A 23,969-nucleotide genomic window follows, 5' to 3' on the forward strand; every position below is an offset into this window, starting at 1 on the left:
CACAAAGCTAAAAGCTGAAGCAGTGGATGAAAGAGGAAATAACAGACAGAGACGCAGAGACTGAGAGACCACAAAGAAGACGAACAACAGAAGACAAAAACAAAAGAAAGAGGAATGATAGATGAGGTGTGTGGTGATATGAGGTCACACTCAGCAGGCAACCTCCAGCCTGTCTCCTTTAACATCCCCCATCCCAGTGTGAGGTGACCTTCGCTGGTCAGCACCGTCTCACCGGGGAACCTGAAGTAAATAAACCACAGTCAGGTAACACGACGGTTGCTGTGGACCTCTTTATTACAGAGGGAACAGGTTTGGCAGCAGCCGCGGCGTCAGCTACATCGAGAAGAGACAAAAATGAGGATGGAAAATGTTAATGGAGGGAGGATTCTCTGCGAACAGTAGGTAGCATTTAGAAAATGTCACGCTGTAAAATGTCACACCTCCCTCCTCTTCCTCATACTCGTCCTTCTGTGTGCACTCAGCATATTGTCTGTGCCAGGACGGGCTGATGGTTTTTCCCTTTTCTTTTCTCAAACAAACACACGCTGTTGTGAGAGGACGATGCGAGGACGGAGGTGTTTTAGGTCAAAATTAGGATTTTAGCTGGAATAAAGTAATTTAAGTCATTTCAGAACTGAATTATCTTGCAGAGAGAGGATCACGACATGGGGTCCCAACGATGAACTGATATAAACTGAGATGGTTTTGGTGGATTGTGAATGAAAAGTTCCTTGCTGGCATGAGCTGATCACTCCGTCATGGATGATGTGAAACAGATTTCTCAAAGTGGACTGGGTGAAGACACTGATTTTCACGGTTTCCAACAGAATGATAAAATATCACTTCGAAAAGTCCCAACATCGCTCTTTGTATCTCTGCCTTTTCTCTGTGAATGTCTACATTTGCACTACAGGTCATGTGTAGGCTGGTGCAGTTTTATTCTCCTTGGTTGAGCAGAAAATCTGATGACAGAAAACTCTTTATTTTACTTTATTTTCAAGAGAAAATAATAATGTTTGCTTATTTTGGAAAAATGATTGCTACTTTCCAAGGCTACAACCTCAGATTAACTTTTATAATTCTGAAATATTGGTTTTATCTGATATGATTTAAAGAGGGGGTATGATCTAATCTTTATGACTCAATTCAAATTAAATCAAATTGTGTATTCAAACTAAAATGTATGTCAGTGTACAGCTCTACCACGGCCTGTAGCTAAATCTAATTAAAGGTCAAAAAATAAAATACTGCTGACCGTATTTTCTCAGACCACAAGGTAATGTCTTTAAAGTGCTTGCTTTGTTTGACCAAAAAACCCTAAAAGATTAAATTTACATGATGTAAAAATGAGAAAAGCAGCTAAACTAAACATTTCAGGAGCTGGAATGAGTAAATATTAATTAGTTATTTCTATTATTAACTAACTGAAAGCATTAATTGTTGTTTTATATGTCATTTCGCCACTCAACAGTTCGTTGAACCGTGCAGTTTGACTTGTGCTTCACTTGCATTTCTAAATTCATAAAAGATCAGACACAACACAGAAAAAAAAAAAAAAAAATCGAATACACGATGCATCTTGGCTTCAAAACCCACCAGTTACTCATGAATAAATGATGGCATGAACACTCTCACAACACACACACTTACACACACACACACACTGCATCCATTAGCATTTAGATCAGCCTTTGTGAGGCAATGAGAATAATGAAGAGGGCTGAAGAGTTAAATGGTTTTTCATGCAGCTGCTGCAGCAGAGATGAAGCTCATTAAATGTCTGGCGTCGACCCAACTGCACAAAGAGGACGAGGAAACGGGTGTGTAATTCTCTGTGTGTTTATGTGTAAGGTGTGTTTGGGTTTGTGTGTCTGCAGCAGATCCTTCACAGAGGTATAGAGTGACTCAGTAAACAGCTGGATACAGACACCTGGTCAGGGCGTCTACCTGTCGGAGACTCACTGAGGAAATTATGTCTGGAATCTTCTTCATATTCTGAAATACTGAAGCTAGCTATGAGTTTAACTGACTTTAAACGCTGCAGTAAACAGCCCAAGCAGTATTTACGTACTTCACAATATAAGATATTTTAGATATTTTTCACAGGCAATAATTTGTCAAACCTTTTGTATTCCTCAGTGTATCTCGTTTTTTCTTTGGAAGTTTCTTTAAAGTACATTTAGAGGCTGTTTAATGTTAGTCTGTATTTAAATTCTACTGAAATCCTAGAAGAAAACAAAGAGTCACCGTCAAAGTGATTGTTAATATGTCGTATTAGTAGAGGTGTAACGATACATCGATCCAGATCAATATATCGTTCGATGATCAACTATCCAATAGCATCGATGCAAAGTGAAAACATCAGTTCATATCGCCACCATTGTTAGGATATGTCTTTATTTTGAAACTCCCATGGCACGTCTGTGTCACCGTTTCCGTCCATGTGCTTCTCCTTTCTAAACAGTGGTAGTGCCCAGAAGAAAATGGCAAGCAGCCAAGATAAAGACGATGAGGATATTATTTACTCCTCTCTCGGGAATAAGTCAGCAGCAGTCATAGATGTTCATGGTTTATGTTCATAATTGAAAGGTCAACAAGGGCTCTTTAAGTTAACCGAAACATTTGCATTTAAAAAATGTGGCACTTTATATTAAACAAAGGTCTATTTTTTCTCTTTTTATTAAAAACAACAGATTGTTTTCCATTTAAACGTCTAGAACTATTGATAAAATAATATTTCCATTGTAGAGTTCAGTAATAAAGTTGTCAAATCATATTTTAGTATCTTTTTGTGAATTTGTGAAACGTTACCATCTTTAGTCATTATGTACTTTGCTTTTATCTTAATTAAGAGTCCATTTGCAGGATTCAACTTCAATTCTCTTTTACCCAATCAATAAAGTGGGTCAGGAATGTACTTTTTTCTGTCCTCCTTCACAAATTGTTTATTTTCTTTAGCGGTTATCAAATAAAAGAAATCCTGAAGTTAATCTTATCCACCTTGCTCTCAAACTTGCAGCAATTGCCTCTAAATGCCACTCAATCAAACGCCTGTTTCCAGGATAGCTGAAATGATCTTTTGCATCTTTACCGTTGTCGACCATTTTATTTTATCAGTCTTTGCACGTGCATCTCCAAAAAGGAGATGAGAAGAAAGCGAGACAGCTCACTCTGTAGCTACTTCCATCATCAGCTCCAGCTTTACCACTCGCTCGATCAGGCAGGTAAGTCTCTAGATTTAGCTGCCTGTCGCATCAGTTTACTCCTTATTATTGAGAAGTGCTGACGAGAGGAGGGGAGACATCAGCCGCCGTCTCGTGCTGCATTGTGCATTTGTGTGAGACCGATTAAACGCCGTAGAGCAGCTCCATTTCGTGCACGTTATCTGTCTTTTGCCACTTTTTTGGTCATCTCCTTTGTCTTAAAAAAATAATAATAATTCAATACAGATTTGGGCATCAATTACTATGTGGCCTGTAGCCTTTCATGTCTCTCAGCTCTTCCCACCAGCCAACACCACCTGCAGAACTGGATCAGGTCGGGATCTATCAAGGGAACTAACAAAGACAAGGTTGTCACTAAACATTAGTCCGGCCATCACAAAAGCCTCCATGTGCAACACGCAGTCACCTCCCCCCCTCGGCAGCTTCTTGTTTAGAGGTTGAAGAACCAGCAAATTGGATTTTCACAGCTCCACTCTTAGCATAAACTCCATGCTCTTCCTATTCATGATGTAATTTGTCTGCTTGGGATTTCAAAGACACACAACTGGGGCAGAGGATGCTTTAATGGCCCGGAGCTGCGTCCTCGTTAGGGCTCTCTGCAGCAGATACAAGGAGGATGTGGGAGGAAGCACAGAAGACGCTGAAGACAGTTCATAGTTTATTTAAACAGTCAAAAAGGGGCAGAATTCCTGTTTAATAATCCCACTATGACTTTTTCTTATGGTTGCACAACTTTGAAATTACAGCCTTGGAAAATGTTTTTTATTTAAACACGTTTGTTTTATTTTCTTCTCTATTCTGAGGGTACTGACGGCTCATTTCTGAAACATTTCAACGCTTAAGTGAACCAGTCCCCCATAATTTAGTTAGATACAAGTCTCTTTACTTTGACTTTAGGTACAAATCTATGAATTTCACAATCATCTACTGTCGCGTCATCATTCTATTTCCAAATATGGTTTTAAATGAATATTCCTGCAAATTGAGCAAACAATATATTATAAAACAAGTGGTTCAAAAAGAGGATTGAAGGCAAAGACACGCAATCAATTAATTTATACATTTGCAATTAAATTTCAAATAAATGTAGCTATTAAATTAGGGCCAGTTATAACTGCAGGGTAACTGCACATTTAATTTCACTGAAACTATTTCCCTCTTCGTTGCATTTTAGTTGTGCAGCCTGTGTTTGAAAGGCCCTACAAAAATGTAAGTGCCTTTCTAAAGTTGCCAATTTATTGAAATTCTTGTAAATGATTTATTGGTCATGAGATTCCTTTGTGTTTTTTACTGTATAGGATTTCTGTGATGTCTTGGCAGCTTGATGAGTGAAACGGAATAAGTTGGATATGAAACTCAGCATTTGGTCCCAATAAAATCACATTTTTATCTCATGCAGAAATACAGAATAACCTCCAGAGATCTGGTGTGGATGAACATGAACAGAAACAACACAGAAACTGGCAGTACAGCGAGTGTCAGAGCCATGAAAGCAGGAGAGAAGGCCTTTAAAAGTGTCAGAAGGTACGCAGTGCTGCAGCTTGGATGAGAGCAAGCGATCCGTTGAGAGCCCGTTTCCAGCCCGTTAACTCTGGTTCTCATTTGCCAGGACTCTGAGGGTTACACAGCATTATATCTGGCAACATAAAGTCTCTGGATTCAAGTCAGTGAGGAGAAGGGATTTGTTCTCTGGTGCTACAGAACCTAAATCACAACCAAACGCAGTCTGATGATCCTTTAGTTGAACTTGTTGAGGTGCACCTGAACCTGGTCTGTCTCAGCAGATGAAACAAGGACAAAAACAACGTTGACGCATGCATGATGAGATCAGTGAAGCATCCACATGTTTTTATCATCATCATCATCATCTTCAGAACCGTATGTAGGAGGTTTGGTTCTGGATGTAATGACACGGGCCTCTCACGCTACTCAGAGGAACAACAATCAAGTGCTTTCATAAAAGCTCCTCTCTTGTATCCGACCGACTGCAGGAATGGAATCCATCTTCATAATTTTCCGTGGCAAGCCATTACCTTTCCACAACACAGTCAGGCTACGTAATACAAAGCTAGCATGCTACATTATTCCCATAGGGGGCCTGCAGCGCTGACTGCCAGTATAAATGTGTGGTTTGGCTGCTGGGTTAGTGCGGTTAACCAAGCGCTCTCTGTTTTCATTCTTGGCGGGGGCTGTCTGTCAAAGATCAGCGAACATGAAGACTAATGGGGTGTTTGCACAGGTCTCCATGATGGTCCTGAAGTGACGTGACCCTCCAGCCCTTCAACCCCCTTCACCTCCGGGGTGCTTGGTAGAAGTCAAGGAGGGTCAGCAGTGGAAGTTTTCAAGTTATGTAAAACAAGCCTGGAATTAATGAGGTAGTATTAAGATCGTATCCATTTTAAATTCAACACAGCTTGCTGAATAAAAGTTCTTGTTGCAACACACAGTCAGTTTGGCTGCAGGTGATTAACCAGCCCAAACAGCTCTGCTATGACTCAGGATAAACAGATGGAAAAAAAGAGAGCGAGAGAGGGACAGAAAGAAGAGACGGTGAGGAGGAGGAGGAGGAGGTTGGTGGGAGGCGAGCCAACAAAATGATGGAGAGCAAAGCCAGAATACAAATACGGAGGTTATTAGCATAAACTGTAACAGTGTCAGCAAAGTGTGTACAGCAGCCTGAAAACACACACACATGCAAATACACAGACTAGACACACACACAAACACATTATTGGCATTTAGGCATTTGGTACTAATTCCTAGGATGTAATTATGGTGTAATAAAATCTGTAATGATCCCTGAAGGGACATTCGTAAATTAAACTATTTTGCATCAGTAATTAAGTTTGGAAGACACGTAATGCTGCTGTAAAGTGTTCACTGCCAACATGTTTCACTGGATTCAGTCACTCTACACACGTAACGACCACAGAAACTGGAAACACTTAATTTAAGGTGAAGAAAGACATTGAGGTTGTGGGTCGATTCAATTTAGATCTCTGTCAAACAGTACGAGACACGCAGAGTTACGGCACGGGGAAAATAATTCAGCTTTTCCAGCTTCTGAAATGTGAGGATTTTCTTTGTCCTTTACGGCACTAAATGAAAAGTCTTTGGGTTTGGACCGTTGGTTTGACAGAAGAAGCAATGTGAAGACGTCATTTTGGGAAATTATGATGAGCATTTTTCACAATAGACGAGAAAAGATTATTTACGTAATCAATTTTCAGCTACTTTACTTGAGTATTCCCATTTTCTGCTACATTTAGTTACTAGTTACTTTGCACTCTCACATTATTCAGAGTTTATAGGCTTTTGATTGTGACGTGTGACCAATCAGATATCATTGTGGGCGGGACATCGTGTGAGAGGATGCTGCATCAGAGCAATCTGTTTGTTTCCAATCGATTAATCATTCAGCCCTAACTCACGGGTCAGGTCACGGCCATCTTCAGACTCAGCCTTCATCATAAACTCAACTACATACCGATAAAGTTTAATGACTGACATGACTTCACAGTTAAGACACCATTGTGTTGACAAAATCTTTCAACAGACAGACAGACAGCAATTTCGGGTGCTATGCCAAATATTTGTGTCACCAGGCGTCACCAGGAACACATTTAGTCATGATGACACACAGACACACAAACTGAAAACATTACCAGCCAACGCTGTTGCAACTGGTTATTAACAACAAAACAAACAAGTTTTGGAAAACAAATGTTTAAGGGATGAAAGATAGAACATGTTTGACAACTGTCACTGTCTATTTTGCACTGTATTAAGCTTCACAGTGGTATACTGTATATGTGCTACTAACTGACAGCGGTCAAAGATAGACAAGACTGCAGGAATAACATCCAGTGAAGCATCACAAATGCAACAAATGTGATTATAAACAATCTTATGTGGAGGAATGAATTCAGTTTTTATTGGCAACATCGAGACCAAAACACAGCTGCAAGCCTGCTGCTAACGTTCAGAGCGCTGCTCCAAAGCACTTTCTGTCGTGACAATAACTCTGCCCCCTTTTTTTTTTTTTTCAAGGACACAAAGAAAGATGAAATACATTGGAGAGAAAAATAACCCTGCTGGGCTCTGGAGAGACAGGATGCACACTGTGTCCACTGGTGTCAAAGTCAACGGCTCATTAGTCCATTCACCGACCTGCCGTCCACACACTTGTCACTGCACACACTCTGACCCGCTGCTTCCTTCATTCGCTTTGAACATCTCCACTGAAAATGATACAAGAGTCCAATAAACAGTGCGCGGCATTGCAGACCTTTCCTCCAAAACAGGATGTCCTGATCATGTTTCCCTGATCACAAACCAAGTCTTTTAATAGTGTCGGCTGGTACAGAGTCCGATCCCATACACACACACACACACACACACACACACACACAGAGGAAGGTAATGTCATTGCATGTCGGCAGTACAATCCCACCTGAGCAGCGGCAGCACTGCCAAAACGTCCACCTGAGTCATTGGACGGACTCCAACACTGTGTGCTGCTCTCCTGTGTGTTTCTATGTGTGTGCATGGGCCCATTGTTTTGGTTGCGTGGCAGGAAGAGAAAGCACACTGCACCAGTTTCTGAGTAATCTTCCTGAACAGCAGCAGAGTCACTGAGTCTGAAACAGACTCCCAGCGATCTCCCTGCGCCGGTCAGACCCAAGAAACAATAATGAACTGTACAAAAGTTGAATTTATTCAAGTTATTGAGTAAGTTAATGCTCTCTCAGCTGGCAGGCTCTTTGATATGAACACACCTTTTATGAGATCATCCCAGTAAACCAATAAAGTAATATGTACTGTGTGGAGCAGCCAGTATTTGATGTCATTGTGCTCATAAATGTTTACAATCATTCTCCCTCCCTGCAGCACAAACAGGAGATGAGGGACAGCACACTGATGGATCTCACATGCATCAACAGCCCCGATTGTTTTTATGTAACCCAGAGTACTGGCAGCACCTTGAAGCGTGTCATCACAAGTTGATGTGCAGAAACACATCAGGACACATGACACGAGATTTCATAGTATCAATGCAAGTCACTGGTCAAGAAAAGCAGCAATTTTATACTGTAACTCCACTACTTCTGTCTTCTGTCTCATACGCCACAACATATAGCATGATGTGATTCGTCACAGCTGGTGTGTGTTACATCAACAAAGAGCTAGTAAAAATTGAAAACAAGGTTGGTTGATACGATGATTCACAGCGTGAGACTCAGGTCTCAACAGTTTTGGGTGTTGGCTTTTCAAAAGCAAAATTAACCGAACCAAACATCCCTACTGTTGAGCATAAACGATGGGATGAGAGCTGTAGTTCGAGGCCAGATTGTCCCCTAGGTAACCAATCATCGTGGCATTGTTCTCTCAGAGACATAACAAAATAAGAGTACAGAAATGCTAAAAAAAAAAAAAGGTTGCCAAATATACCTGGATGACCCACCCAGGCAAAGGTTTTGTGTGAGGTATATTGGCAACCTCTACTATTTAATGTAGGCCGACTTATGCTGTTGTTTTTAAGTGCACCTGGTTGCTGTGATGTCAGTCGGTAAACATTGGTTTCGATGGGTTAGCCACACGTGGCTCCCTTGCTGTTATGAAAGCGGAATAGCAAGTCAAAAAAAAAAAACGTGAGGTGTGTTTTTTGGGCAACTTTATAAAACATACCGCTGACGAAGAAAGCAGATAACATCGCTGGGAGAAAGAAACAAAGGTGAGTCAAGTCAGTGTGCATAACATTCAAAAGGCACACTTTGTAATGGAGGCGACTCTGAAGAAAATGTTGATTTTTGAGTCCCTTTCTCAGGTTATCAAATATCAACCAAAATCTAAAACAAGGTGTGTTTTTTGGGCGACTTTTATAAAACATGTTGTTTACGAAGAAAGTCAACAGAGCAGACTCAAACTGGCAGAGATGAACAGGAAGCCGAGGCAACCACGTAACCACTCAAGTAAAAGATAGGCTATCACTTGTCTTTGTAAACAGAAAACGCCCGTGATATTTTGATGTTTCCCAACTAGAAATGACAGAAATAGCCAACAGCAGTAGAGATGGTTTGTTTTCTACCAGAAGCGTTCAGCTCCCTGGTGAGCTCACTCCATCAGCTGGCACCGTATTTAAGTTTTTGTAGTAAAGAGAAACTTTATAGTAAAAGTAAAACTTTGTTAATCAACCATCTTACGAAAGAGACAGGAATTAAATTAGAAACAAGGCGTCAAGGCTCAAAATCAAGCCGATTTTGTCACTGACGCTCACTCGTGTCCTTTACATAACGGTCACAATGTTAGGCAGACATTTCTTCTGACCTGGAAGCTTTTGAAAACAGTCTCCAACACCAGCCTCACTTCATGGTGTGCACCTGGAAAACTAAGCTTTTAGAAAACAATAACTTAAGCTCACTTAGACTTGTTCAATGGTTGTGTGGAAGCAAAGTTAAGAAGTCAACTATCTGTCTTCTCGAACGGCACGGATCACTCTAAATGTCAATATACGTAGCTGACAGCACAGGTGTCTTCACATCCATGTTTCTCTTGCAGAACCACAGTATCTAAATAAAGCAGTGCAGTAATTACAGTAGCCTTTACGAGCTGCAATCACATCACAAATCACAGCCAAGGTATTCTATATTTGTAGATAACAGAGGGGACAGAATGGAGGTTTAACCAGCTCAGACTCAACAGACCGTCTGCACCGTTGCACAACACGTGTCGGCTGTGATGCATGATTTTGTTTACACATTGACAGACGAAGAAGAGGAAGAGATTCAGTCATTTTCCTGTTTTTTTTAGGTGGTTCAGTGTAGATGGATGCCTGTCCTTTGCACAGTGAAGCCTACACACACATATTTAAAACACATTTTTAACTGCACTGTGTTTGTGTGTGCCTCTTAACTGGTTTACATGAGTCACTTGTGCAGCTACACCTGCCATCCCCCTGACATGTCAGTGACAGGCCTTATCACGCAGCCTGTCTGAACTGTATAAAACCCTCTCTGAACGCTGCTGCTTGAACTCGATGGCCCGCTCGTCACTGCTCTCGTGTTTAATTCCCTGAGGATTAAACTGATATCTGAACTTGAATGCTTTAATCCTGGGCGTGTCTCTGCCATGTGGGTGTGCGAGCGTGTGGCATAATCACACGTTTCAGCTCGGTCACATCTGCAGGCTCAGATTGCTTCTGGCGGAAAAAAATTATAATCACAAGGCCGGGGAGTGTTTGCAGAAGAGAGGAGGTTTGTGTTGAAAGCACCGAGGTGAGAGCGTGAAGAATGAAGTCGAACTAGAGCTTAAACTTTCTCAGGTGCGGGTTTTCATTATGACCTGAATAACTTCAAGGGAAACTGAAAGATGTCAAGTTTTGGGTTTTTCCGTCTATGCATCACACCTACAGAACAATCCATCATTTACTGGTAAAGGTGAATAAAACTAAAGAGCTTAGCTCTCAGGGTGTCTGAGACCTTTATGTTCATTAATGATTGATAGCAAATCACACCTGCAGACTGCAGCTCACACTGGGACAGTTCTGCATTACAGCTCAATGATTATGTCATTGAATTTAATACTGTGATTGTTTTTCGAAGATTAATTTAGATAAGAGGTGTTTCAAAACAAGCATAATGTAATATCAATGTTCTCATGGTTTATAATACAGCTTTAGGTGATTTCACATGCATTAGAGCCGGTGGCCGGTTCCGATATCAATATTAGGGAGTTCTTATAAATCACATAAACTGTAGATAAACGGTATATTTAGACAACATAAAAACACATTGTTTGTAATGATCCTTCAAGCAAGGTTATCAAAAGCTAACCAAAGATATGTAACAGACATGGTTGCACTAAAACAGCAAACTTTACAGAGAATTTAATAATTATACATTGCTCAAAGCATTGTTTTCTGCATTATACCTAAAAAAAAAAGTTTCATATCAGCACATTTCAGACAACATATACACCGATATCAAACAGTTTTGTTGCACTTTTTATACGGAGATAGCAGTATCCTTCATATCTCTAGTTGTATTAGTCTGTTTGGGGCCATGAGTACAAATCAATGAATTTACAGGAATTGACACCCAACTATAGAAACGTTCCACTATGTTTCAGGGCTGCAAGAAAGTCAAAATCACTGGTAGGGATCAATTAATCGAAATATTATCAAAATCACGCTATGCAAAGTGCAAAATCTAAATAGCAGAAGCTGCATTTTTTGATCAAAAGATAAAATGTGCGACCAAACAGCATTAAAATGAAATACTGTAGAGCTGCAGAGATGTCCTGAGCTCAACCTAACCCTCAGCGAAAATGAAAACTGCGACACAAAAATGATAATTCCCACAAATCATGAATCATATCGCAATCTTAATATCCGTCAAAAGAATTGCAGTACAATATTTCTTTTCATCATATCATGCAGCCCTAATCACGGCTCCTCTTTCTCTACCAGTGAAACCACAGCCGAGTTAAAATCATTCAGCTATCTATGAAAATGAGAAAGATGGCAACTCCTGGATGAGCACGATTTTGAAACTTGAATGAATAAATAAGTTTAATGATTGTTGACACCTGTAAATGGATTTTGAAAATACCAGATAATGAAGTAACACTAACTGTAGCCAGAAATAAATGCTACTAATACTCAACCTGCAGTGAAAGCAATCAACATAACTCTGTAGTGTTTGTAAGAGGATTCATGTGGATCAGCGTCCATGTTTTGTGATAGTTTCAGACTCTCTGTGCTGTTTGTGCTCCTATAGTTAGCTGCTGAGCTGGAGGAAGCAGGATGTTTTGTTGGAAGCTCCTTTGCTGGCCGCTGCCCAAAAGGTTAATAACCCTCAATCAGGACAGGGAGGGACGGCCACACTGACCTCGACAAACACGACACACACATACACACATGTACATGCGTGAGACGGCTCACGCGTGTTGTTTGATTTACACTTCAGCACAGTACATTAACATGCTGTAAAAGCTGTCACGCCCTCTCAAACAACTCAGGAGCCGTGTGTTGGCACAGCTCGTGTGTGTAAACAGTGAGATCGCTGTGACATGAAACAGGAGCAGAGTTACAGAAAACGCCTCCTCCTGGCTTCAGACCAGCTCTTAAAAATCACTCAGTGAAGGAAGCCAGGCGAGCAGAAAACACCTGCCCAGCAGTGAGCATGTTGGAATCTGGCTGCTGATTGGTCGACCTCGTTTCCCTGACTGAGAGAAGCAGTGAAAGTGGCTGATGGGTTGATTTGTTTCTTCCTCTCCTCACAGACAGAGATCCTTAGAGAACTGTTTTTAATGAGTTTTTTTTTTTTGGTATCTTTCTTTAGCTGAGTGGAGCTACAACGACTCTATTGACTACGTATTAAATCAGTCACATGTACGGATCAAAGAGGAACCACATTCTCAAACTCTGTCGGCCTGTTTCCTATTTTTTCCCCGCAGTGTGCACCTCATTGAATTATTCTGACTCATCTAGATCAACCAATAATCTTACCAAACCAGGGCTGTCAAAATTAACGCAAAAGAGCGCATTAAAGCAAATTCCCCTTAGCGGCATTCATTTTTTTTGACGCGCAATTAACAGACGCGCGTTACAACCCTCAGCCCACCGTGTAGTTTGCGAAATCAGGAAGTGATGCAGCAGTAACATTGTGGATGGCGAGCAGAAACAAACCTCCTTGAGCAGAAATGGATAAAGAAAAGGGTCTTTTGAAGGCAAGTTCAGCTTCACGGCCCTGCCAGATGGTTCTCTCCACAAGAACCAAGTTATTTGCATTTACTGTCCAGACCACGCTGTATAGTTTGCAACGGAGACGCCTGGACAACTCTACATGAGACAAACTCTCAACAGCGATAGAGCAAGCATATTTGTCCACTCCCATGTTGATAAGAGTATTAAAAACTTGAAAAATGTCCTTTTAAGGTACATTTAGAACAGATAAAAAAAAAATGTTAATTGGTGATTAATTGCAAGTTAACTATGGACAATTATGCGATTAATCGCGATTAAATATTTCAATCGACAGACAGCCCTATACAAAACACATCCTTACATCCATCCATCCAGTACAGTTTTCAAAGAATTCCTTAACTTTGGGGTCAGGACCCGACATGTGATTACTCCATGTTCAGATGGAGTAACAGGAGATAATCAGGTCAAAAGATCAGTTTAACATATGTCAGCGTATTATTCATTTGAAGCTCCCTTCACGCTCTTCAAATTGAAATATTTAAGTCTCAGATTCACCTGACCCACATACAACACGCTGTGCAAAGAGGAGTATTATCTTCACTAATGCACTGTTGGTTTTGAAAGCAATCTGAAACCTTTTCACGGCACTAAAAGCCTTTTATTTATGGTCATTTTTATGTACTAAATCAGAATTTAACCTCGGGTGATTTGCTCTTTCTAAGCCTGTTGCTCTCTACTTGTGCTCTTCAGACATAATTTACAGCAGCTATATTTAACAACATGATTAAGACACCATGTGTGCTGTGGTCATGACAACTCAAACACCCCGGTGATGTTGACCTTGTTATCAGATCAGGTGGTTTGATATCGATCTTCCTTTTCCTTCCTTTGAAACATCAGGAAGGAAAACTGCAGTGAGACCAACACTGGAGTGAACATTAAACTTCATATATCCATCTCTACTACATATGAATGTGGTCAAACAGCTGTAAACTAACCATCTCCATTTAGATCAAATCACGTGTCTGACTGTGTCATGAACAAGACTTAACTTGAGGTCTATAAAGCGCTGAATAATTAGTTAAGTAATTAGTCAGCAGACAGCTGACAAATAAGTAACTTTGGCGACCTGTTCTGATCTCCATATTTTTTACGAACTTCCAAATAAAATTGGGCCTCAGTCTCAAATAACACACTCGTTGAGGCTTGTAGGCTTTAAATGTCAAAGATCTGTAGGACATGCAGTTTCAATCACAGCAGCTTAACACCGATCGCAAAAACACCAAAGTAGAAGCAGCTGGAATTAAGGACAGTGTCTCTGTAAGAAGCTCTGCAGCGTTACAGTGATAAATATGGCATTACAATGTGCTGACAGAATCAGTGCTGTGGAAATGTGCATTACGTTAAATCCATCAAGACAAGAGTTAGACTGACCGATAATAATCTAGCACCGGCTGCAGCCTTCTGTTCTGTTTCCTGGTGAAGCGCAGAGTGTCCTGTCACTCAAACTGCAGCAGTCGTATGCAGTCTGCAGGTTTCTGCTTGTCACATTCCAGCTTCCCTACATCTGTCCTGACTTTACGATCAGAGGTCGTCACTGTGAGCTAACACACAGCTAATCACCTGCAGCTCTGAGACACGCTAATAGTTGGCTGTGTTTAAAATTTGCACCCCTAATTGGTCGATACTAATATATCTGATAGGCCGATATCGGCCTGTCAGGCTGCTATTATAACTCGAACTTTAACTGATATCGAGGCTTCATTTGAGTCCATTATTTCGTCTCGGCATCAAGGAGTACAGGTGAGCTACACTGCTCATTGACTCGGTCTGGTGTTCACCAGAATTTAATCTTGATTATGGGACATTTGTTGGTGGGCTCTTAATGTAACTCTGTGGATAACAAAATGTTTTATCGCTGTATGAGAAATACATGATGGTGTGATGGAGTAAGAGGAGGGGGGATGAAGCGAGAGAGGACCAGGGGGAGGTGGTGGAGAGAGACAATAGAGAGGGGGAGGACGAGGAACATCCAGTAAAGGTTGTGTCAGTTAACAGCAGAGTAATGTGGCATTCGGCTCAGTGTGAAATCAGCACATCTCTCAGTTTCAATGACTGGGGGGAGGGAGAGCTGAAACAGAGAGGCATAATGCAGCACTAAGCAGGGGCAGAGTGATGGATTTTCTTCATTAAGGATGTAGTGTTGGAAGCTAAAAACCAGCCTCTGAATGTCGCTTTTTCAGGATTTAACAGACCAAAGCTCGATTTAAAGCTGCGTGTGAAAAGCTGCCGTTAAGAACCTGCAGGGAGGTTTGAAAGCAGTCATGAAATCCTGACGTCACATCTAACGATTTTATTCACTAGAAGAAAGGTGAGCAGAAAAAAATCCAAAACAAATATGAGCAAATATTTGCAGCTTGTTTCTCCATTGTTCAACACAGATGGCCACAAGATAATCAGAGGCTGCACAGTAATAAATGCCATTTACATGCACTGATGTATAGGACCCTTCTAGGTTATAATTCTAGGTAATGAGAGCTTTATAATTAATGTCATTCCCCCTCCTGCATCTGTGACTCCACATTAACTCCTGTCTAGGCGCCTTCAAATGGCACACATTAGCCATTTGAGCTTCATCAATCAGCCTCTTGGCCCGAGCAGAGCTGGGGCGACAATCAGCCGGGAGCCCCAGAGGTCGTTCTGGCTCAGCGGCTCCTCAGCTGAGCTCTGATCGCTCATTGTAGTTTAAGTGATGGGAGAAGAAAATCACTCTCTCATATCATTGCGCGGGAAGAGAGCAGGTTTAATGGTTAACTTAACAGTTACCTAATGAACAGGAACGAGTAAAGAGCCAAGGCTACTGCTACTACTGTCGGAAAGAGGTGAAACAGGGAACAGACTTTGAGATCATAAAACTTGAGTGAGGCTTCATATTCACTTCTAATTTCAAAACAAAGATGCCAACTGTATAAAAAAAATGAAATGCATTATTTTGAGTGTGCTTTTTCATTGAACAATGTGCACATGAATAACGTTACAGCTAACCTCATGGTCGCCACCAAATTGACACCAACTAACCTGAGAATATCTGACAGCTAGCTGAGGCTTCATCTGATCGGCCAAGTGGTGTAAATGCATTGCCCATATATCTGGGACTCCATCCAATATTAATGTCAGCATGCTGAGTGTAAATGGCGTGCATTAATACAATTATTTTTCCTCTTAGATGATTATCTTTTCGATTAACTGATTAGTCGTTTGAAAAAAGGTCAGAAAATGTTGAAAAATGTCGATTAGCATTTCCCCAAGCCCAAGATAATGTCCTCAAATGTCTTTTTTGTTGACAAAGATATTAAGTCAGACGTACGTGCATCCTGTCTCTATGACAACAATATCTTGACAACCGTTTTATTATCTGTTTGGTTTGTATTTGACATCAGGATATCAGAGCAAGGAGGACGTGAGTGCATGACATGATCCATAGAGACAAAAATACGGTGATTATCGCCGAGGCCAGATAAAAGAAAAAGAGCGATGGTGACATCTTCTCAACTCAAAGCGCTCGGAGTGGCCGCACAAAAAAGGCTGCTATGTCTGTATATGATATTAGTATGATTGTACCCTACTTCTTGCTGAAGACGTGATGTCTCATTGGTGTACATGTGTTTTAATTTGAAAAAGATGGGTGACGTGATCAGAGGGAAAACAGTAAGAATCATGTACCACCACATATGGTATGAATTGTACTGATTTATTACAGCTACACAAACATAATGTGTGTTGCGTTCTTCAGAAAATGTCTCAAAAAGCTGAGCTGGGATAAATGTAATCCTATCCCCATATTAAAATGAATTATTTCAAACAAAACTGGCATCTTAGTAAAGTCTCTTAACTCAAGATACAGCATGTGTAGGGCTTTAACCAAAATCCTGCCTGTCCTATTTGGATTATAATTGCTTGGAGAAGGCGCGCACACACACGCACACACACACACACACACACACACAGCCTGTGACTTATTAATGTGACCAGATAGGGAGGAAGTGATTTGCAGAGCAGAACAAACAGACCTAAATCTGCTGTAACACGGCCTCCATTCCTGTTACTTAAAACCCCTCTGAGCTGCGGCTGGAATCCGACGAATGCAGGAGGGAACGCTGATCGCATAAACTGCAAAGCCAAATAAATGTGAGAGCTGATGTAGAAAATAAGAAATGTTTAGATAACTCTGCTCGGACCAGTCGCAGGGCTGTCCGAGCCATCTGCTCTGTCAGTGTGAGTGCTACAGTCCTGCTCTGCCAAACAGTTACTCCAAACAGCTCGAGTCAGACCGTCTCTGAACATCCACAGCAAAAAAACAACGAGAGATTTTAGTTTCTGTTTTCAGCCATTCTGTTGTCTTCCTCTTTTTTTTTGTCACACTGACATCAATTGTTCTTAGAGTTTTAAAATGAAATGGACCATAAAAATAAAGTAAAACTGAAATACTGTCAAAATTTGAATCTGTAAGCCTTTGCTATAAATATCTACACATATCTAGACTACATAGCCTGTAGCTAACAGTGAAGTGAGTGTTTATCACAGCGGCCCTCTTCTCTCCCACCCCCATTAACACTCTACCGTACAGTACATTGTTAATCCGCTGTAGGTTTCAGTCACCTTTCAGTCTGCCCTAATTAGCTTCATCCTGCTGGGGGGCTTCAACAAAATCTCTCCCCTGAGTGATGCCATGTAACAGATTATCCTCCCATCTCTGCTTATTAACAAACTGAGCTCCAAGAACAATTCACTGGATGCTTTTGTTGCCATGTTCAGATGTGAGCCACCTCATAGCTCCTAACAAACTCACCATTATGAGTTAAGCCTGTGCCACAGTTAGATTAGATGACAATTCACCTGTCAATGATTCAAACACACAACAACTCCCAATGCAATCTCGATGTATCTCAATAATACAACCTGGTTTTTCTGTATTACTGCACATATTTTTCATCATTAAATAAGTGTGCTGTGATCTACAAAGTAAGGTTTTCACAAAGCAGCTCAGGGCACTTCCTGAATGTGGCAAACATTACAAAGGAAAAGCACCTCTTCAATTCTCTGCTAATAAGCTGGCTCGCTGTATCCTTTACGGTTGCAGACGTTAGTTCAAATTTGTTGCAACGCACTGATGCTCTGCAGTCAGGGCAGCAAACACAGCAAATGCAAACGACATGTAACACAGGCAACATTTTGAGGCGGTATTACATCAGTTCAGTGTTTGATTGCAGGCAAGACATAAAAAAGAATTAGGGAAAGAAAGAAGAAATGCAGTGCAGTCCAATTTACAAAATTACATTACTGCAGGAGGGAGATTTGATTTGCAGCTGGTAATAACATTAGACACACATGGGAACACTAAGGACATTTAAAATATTTAAAGGTTTCTCAAAGTGTCAACAGGTCTGAGAGCAGAGGCTGAATTCAGATTTAGTTTATGCAACCAAACAAGGAAGCTGCTCCTTAAGAGAAAGAAAGAAGGGAAGGACCACGAAAGAATAAAAAGTTAAAACAAAAAACAAAAGCACACAATGACTGAAGCAAAAAAGCAGGAAGACTCAAATCAATATCCAAATGAGTCAAACAAAGAAAGGCGGCTTTCAGAGCGATTTTAGTCAAATACTTTCCAAAGTTACGAAGCGTCTGTGCTGGATCTTTATAATGTGCTGAGTTTTAAAGTAAACAAAAAAGACTATGAAGCAAGCGGTCTGTTCACACAGCTGCAATAAACGCCAGTCAGGAACATTGTCTGACTGTGTTTATTGTCTGTAGAGGACTGTATGGCTTTTACTGCTCCCATTTAACCATGTCAGAGAACACATGTGACCAGTAAAACAGGGATGGGTCAGAACCACAGAGAAATACCAGACTGAAAACGTCCCAGAACCACAGACTCTATCAGCCAATCAGCTGGTAGGAACCTGGGAAAGGCAGACGAAAGGGAAGATGAGACGTTTTCTTCAGGATGTATTAAGATCCTGACAGATTTGTGGAGAACAGTTAGTTTTGACACGGTTCTACATGGTTACTCAAGTTGTCTTCAGTAAAACAAATATACAGGATCATAAGAGTAATCTTCCAAGACAAGATAAGAGAGAGGAAGATAAAAGAAAATGGCAGTTATGATAAAGTAAAGGCAGCAGGATGGGAAAGTTTACTGCAAAAAGTTTCTATTAGGGCGAATAAAGGGAAATTTATGCAAAAAAACAAGAATAATATATTAAAAACCACTATTATCATTTTGAATGCAAATCGTTAAATATATTCAGCCGAGAAAAACAACATATTTGTTGGGTTTTTTTTGCAAAATTAGCAAAAGGACTAAATATTTTTTGCCATTTTTTGTCATTTCTGAATAAATTTGTCAAGGTCTAACTTTAAAAATAAAAGATATTTACACATTTGTTTAATTTGTTTATGCCAAAATAAATCACTTAAAATTCACACTCTTGAAAATATATCTGCCAAGAGCACAGATGGAAAATTTGGCCTTGAGACAGCATCACATATTCCCTTTATCACACTTACCAGAATAAACAGGATCCGCTGAATGAGATTTTAATGTGGCTGTTACAAATGTTACATGCCTGTCTGTACAGGTTCATATCAACCACTACTGTAAACAGGCCATGTGTAAAGTTTCTTCAACTGCTGTGAAACAAAGGGACAGAAACAGCTGACGAGTTCTTTGATTGCAGGGGATGTTTGTGTGTGTGTGTGTGTGTGTGTTTGGGCTCTATCCTTGGCAACATCAAACACACACACAAACACACACACACTCTCTCACGTTAGGAAACGACAGTGACATCACTCAGTTCCCAATGCAGTGACTGAAACCAGCTAAAGCCTGCTGTGTGAAACAGAACCTGCCGAGGTACCAGAGGACCGGCTCTGACCTCAGCTGCTGTTTGTGTCGATACACAAGTCAGTTCTCCTACATGAAGAAGTGTGTGTGTGTTACATGTGTTAGACGAGTCAGACTTGATAGTGTGTCTGCCGTCAGTTGAAGATATGGTAAAAAAAAAAAAAACAGAACTGCAATTAAAGTCAAGTAAGTTAAACATCATTGGACAAAGCAATCACTCCAGGGCCTGTTTAATCTAGTGCAAAATCAATAAATCAATCTAAAATTAAAACCTTGCTGTAACACAATCTAAAGAAAACAGGACATATTTACAGCACAATGGAAGCAAACAGTCCCTGAAGCATTACAGCACCATAACAGGGACATAATTTATTACTAATCATTCCAGTGTGGAAGCAATAGGTAGACAAGTCTCACTGGATGAAAACACCCTGTCTGATCCTCCATTTCATACTGTTTCCTACAAAAACACATAAAACAGCAGCAGCTGTCTGACTTCCCATGATACCATAAAACACACTCCCTCAAACTCAACACTCCCCTCCCAGACTCAAACCTGCCAGAAAAAAATATAATATTCCCCAGTCAAGTTGATCTCAGGACAAAGTGCTGATACTAAAACCAGTGGAAAATGTTAAAACATGGCAGTCGAAGGCAGATCGTATCAATGAGCCTACAATTTTTACCTCTTTGCTCACATAATATCCCAAATGGCAGGGCAGTGCGGTAATGATGCGTGACAGAGTCGGTCATATCAGCCGTCCAGAGGTTGAGGAACATGACTTCATGCAGAGATGTGAAATACTGAGCTACAGCCATGACTTCACATTTGGAAGTGGCGGTGATTATCCAAAAGAAGCATGTCTGTGCATACTACAAACCGAGATTAATAAAAACGTTGCAATTAAACAGGAATTAGGAGCTTCTATAAAACATAATGTTCCTCCATAAATGCTGGAGATCTGCTGCAGTGTTCGAGATTCCTGAAGAGTTTCGTACATGCAGCCGTTCATTTTCAATTACGTTTAGTTGAAATCAACTTGCAGAGTAATTTGGAAAAATCTGGATCTGCATCAACACACAATGCCCAGTTATATGCAGACATGATGTCCGCTGCCAGGAACGACCCAACAACTCATGCAAGTCCAAGTCTCTGCAAGTTGACTTTCACACCACAGTGAAATGAATGAATAAATGAATGAATGAATGAAATCAACTGCAGCCAGAAAGATGCAAGAAAAGTGGAAATATTCATCTTCTAAATCAAACGCTCCTCCTGAGTCACTACAAACACATCATCTTCGCTGGCTGTCAAACATGTTGCACCACAGCTACAGGGGATCAAAACTGTGTTGTCTGAACTGGTATAGCGACAATAAACTCAACTGAACTGAGATTAGCTCTCATTGTGCACTTCTGACCTTCCCCCAGTGACCTGCTTTACACTCGCTTCCCCTAGCAACCCAACACACACACTCACACCTGTAACACAATGACAGAAATTTAAGACACATCTTAAATTTGGCCGTTGCAGTGGTAACACCACGCAGGGCTGCAGGAACAGACACAGGTAGAGGGAGAGTCCCCAGCAACACCCAAACACAACCAGGCTTTCAGAAAGGGCAGACAGTATCCAGGTGGACTGCAGACACACAACTGCTGCATCAGGTGCAGTCATGATAAGACTCACGATGTTTTTTATAATCCTTTAGCTGTTGCATTAAATCTTTGTACACAATGTACCCAGTTTATAACATCAGCCTGTAATGTGACTAAAACACTCCTAAATTAGACTGCTGATGTGACACTACCAAGCCTAATGTTATTTCATGTTATCACATTACCCTCACTAGAAAAATGCACTGGAAGTTAATCTCCACTGCAGCGTTACATGACACACATGATTTAATATGAAAAGGACCGAAGCGTGTAAAAACTGGTCCTTCAAGCTATCGTGCAGGGAGGAAAACAAAAATGAGCACGCTGACTGAGTCGAGCTCAAATCAACATAAATCCACATAATTTTCAATGAGGTTTGGTGTGTTCGCGCTCTTCATATACTTCGCAGTGTGCGTGCGTCCCTGTGCGTGGGCTGACAGGCTCATCCCGGCTCAAGGACACCATCCCGCCAGCGGCTGCGTGACTCAACTACTCACCGCATCCTTCTCCTCTCCGCTGCTCTGCCGCTGCTCCATGTTACAGAGTTTCCTCTTGTTCTTGTTCTCCGTCCTCTTCATCTCCCACCGAACTGTGAAAACACGCCTTGTGTTGCGGGTTCGGCCCAGCTGACGACCCCCCCACACCACCACCACCACCCCGGGTAACCTCAGTTAGCTGGTTAGCAACGTGTCAGCGCGCCCGGTGTCGACCTCAGTGACACCTCGCTGCCGAAGTGAAGTTCATCGCTTGTTGATGCGGTTCCGTTGAGTTGAGAGTCCACTCGGGAGTTTGTCCCAGCCGGCCATGCCCGGTCCAGCGGCTGAAGGGGGGGGGGGGGGGGGAGCTAACTAACTCCGGAGCCTAGCGACACTTCTCGTGCTCACCCGCACATCTGGAAAACCCGCTGTGACAAGCTGTCAGTCACGCGTGCAGCTCCCGCAGCCGCTCGTTTCTCCGTGAAGACAATGAAGCGGGCCGCGGTTCGGTCACAGAGGCAGTTCACAGTCCGCGGGGTCGAACTCGTCCATGCCGGGCCGCCCTCGGCTCACACGACCCAACTTCTCAGGTAGTCGGTAAGTAGCGGCTGCCGCTAGCTGCCTCCGCTAGCTGCCTCCTGCGTGGCTAGCCGCGCTGCTAGTCGGGCTACCTGCTAACGTCTACCTGCCCAGAAACACCGTGACACCCATGGCGGGGTCCGCCTCCGCCGCTAACGGCCGCTTCCAGGCTGTTCCCGCCTCGACTCGGAGCGTCGCGTCCGGCTCGGTTCGGTGTCTCTACCCGACAGTCGGTGTCCTCTTCAGACGCGCGTCCATCCTCGGGCAGAAAGGCTGAGCTGTGTGCGGAGACACCGGGTCGGGCTCTGTGTTGGCACGGCACGGCACGGCACGGCTCGGCTCAGGTTGTTTCCTGACTCTGACACGGTCGCGGTGGCGTCAAGCTAGCGGGAGCGAGGAGACAACATCCGGCGGGAGGTTAACAAAATAAAAGCATCCCGTTTTTCAAACTAGAAAATCGAGACAAAACCTTCTGCAGGAGTTCCTGTTTCCCATTTATACTGTTTATATTGTTCTTACTGCCGTTATTTACTTATATTTGTTATATTCTCTACTATTTTTGCTATCCCCCTTTGCTGCTGTAATAATGCACATTTCACCATGGTGGGACTAATAAAGGATTATCTTATCTTATCTTATATTATCTTATCACAAAAAGCTAAATAGACCGAAGAGTTTGTTGTTTTTTTGTTTGTTTGTACAAACAATATCACTGGTGCCTTTGTTTGTACACAGTATATTGATACTGTGGACGATAAGAGACAGGTCTGACATGTAATAGTTTTAACGATATGGTGAAATAAAGTATAACCCTGTGAAATATAGCATGTATACAGTACATCCTATACATATATAATGACATTAGAGCAGGACAATGTGGCCTTGAAATGACTTTATAAGATCTGGGATTGGGCGACAAAATCAAATGTCTCAATATTTATGTCAAACCAGGCATTTCAGAAAAGAAAGTATCAAGAAACATTAATATTAAAAAGCCTTTATTGTTGTGGCTCAAACATTAAAAGGGCAATCATTTAAAAAACCAAACATGTCGGCTTCCCTCCAGTTCCTTCCTCATTTCACCAAACACACCTTTCACCTACATTGTGTTAAATAGAGCAACCAGCCATCTTCTCTTTAATCTCAATATTTATATTGCAGCAATATTGTGGGGATGACTATCAGTACTTTGACAAAATATTAACACAATAAGATTTTTGATAAATAATGGACAGTAATGTGGATATAATGATTGTGTGGGTAATAACGAGTAGGCTATTAGAACAAGAGGAACCAAGTAGAACAGTCCGGCCGGTTCAGAAAATGGCACCACTTCACTGTGATGCAGCCTTTAAAACCAGGACAGGACACTAATGTCATATCACCATATAACCATATCATCATGTCAGTGGTTAAAACAG

The 23,969-nt window shown here is 41.5% G+C and overlaps 1 protein-coding gene across 2 annotated transcripts in view; it reads right to left on the reverse strand.

Moving 5' to 3' along the window:
* mast2 (microtubule associated serine/threonine kinase 2) overlaps positions 1–22,853 on the reverse strand; it is a 170,336-nt gene extending 147,483 nt beyond the window's left edge. For both annotated transcript variants that reach the window (XM_073476039.1, XM_073476038.1), the window contains exon 1: positions 21,991–22,853. In XM_073476039.1, the coding sequence (XP_073332140.1) occupies positions 21,991–22,071 (81 nt within the window). In that variant the 5' untranslated portion in view covers positions 22,072–22,853. The remainder of the gene's footprint in view (positions 1–21,990) is intronic.
* Positions 22,854–23,969: the final 1,116 nt, after the last annotated feature.

This window comes from Pagrus major, chromosome 11 (genome assembly GCF_040436345.1).
Source record: "Pagrus major chromosome 11, Pma_NU_1.0".
Lineage (NCBI taxonomy): Eukaryota > Metazoa > Chordata > Actinopteri > Spariformes > Sparidae > Pagrus > Pagrus major.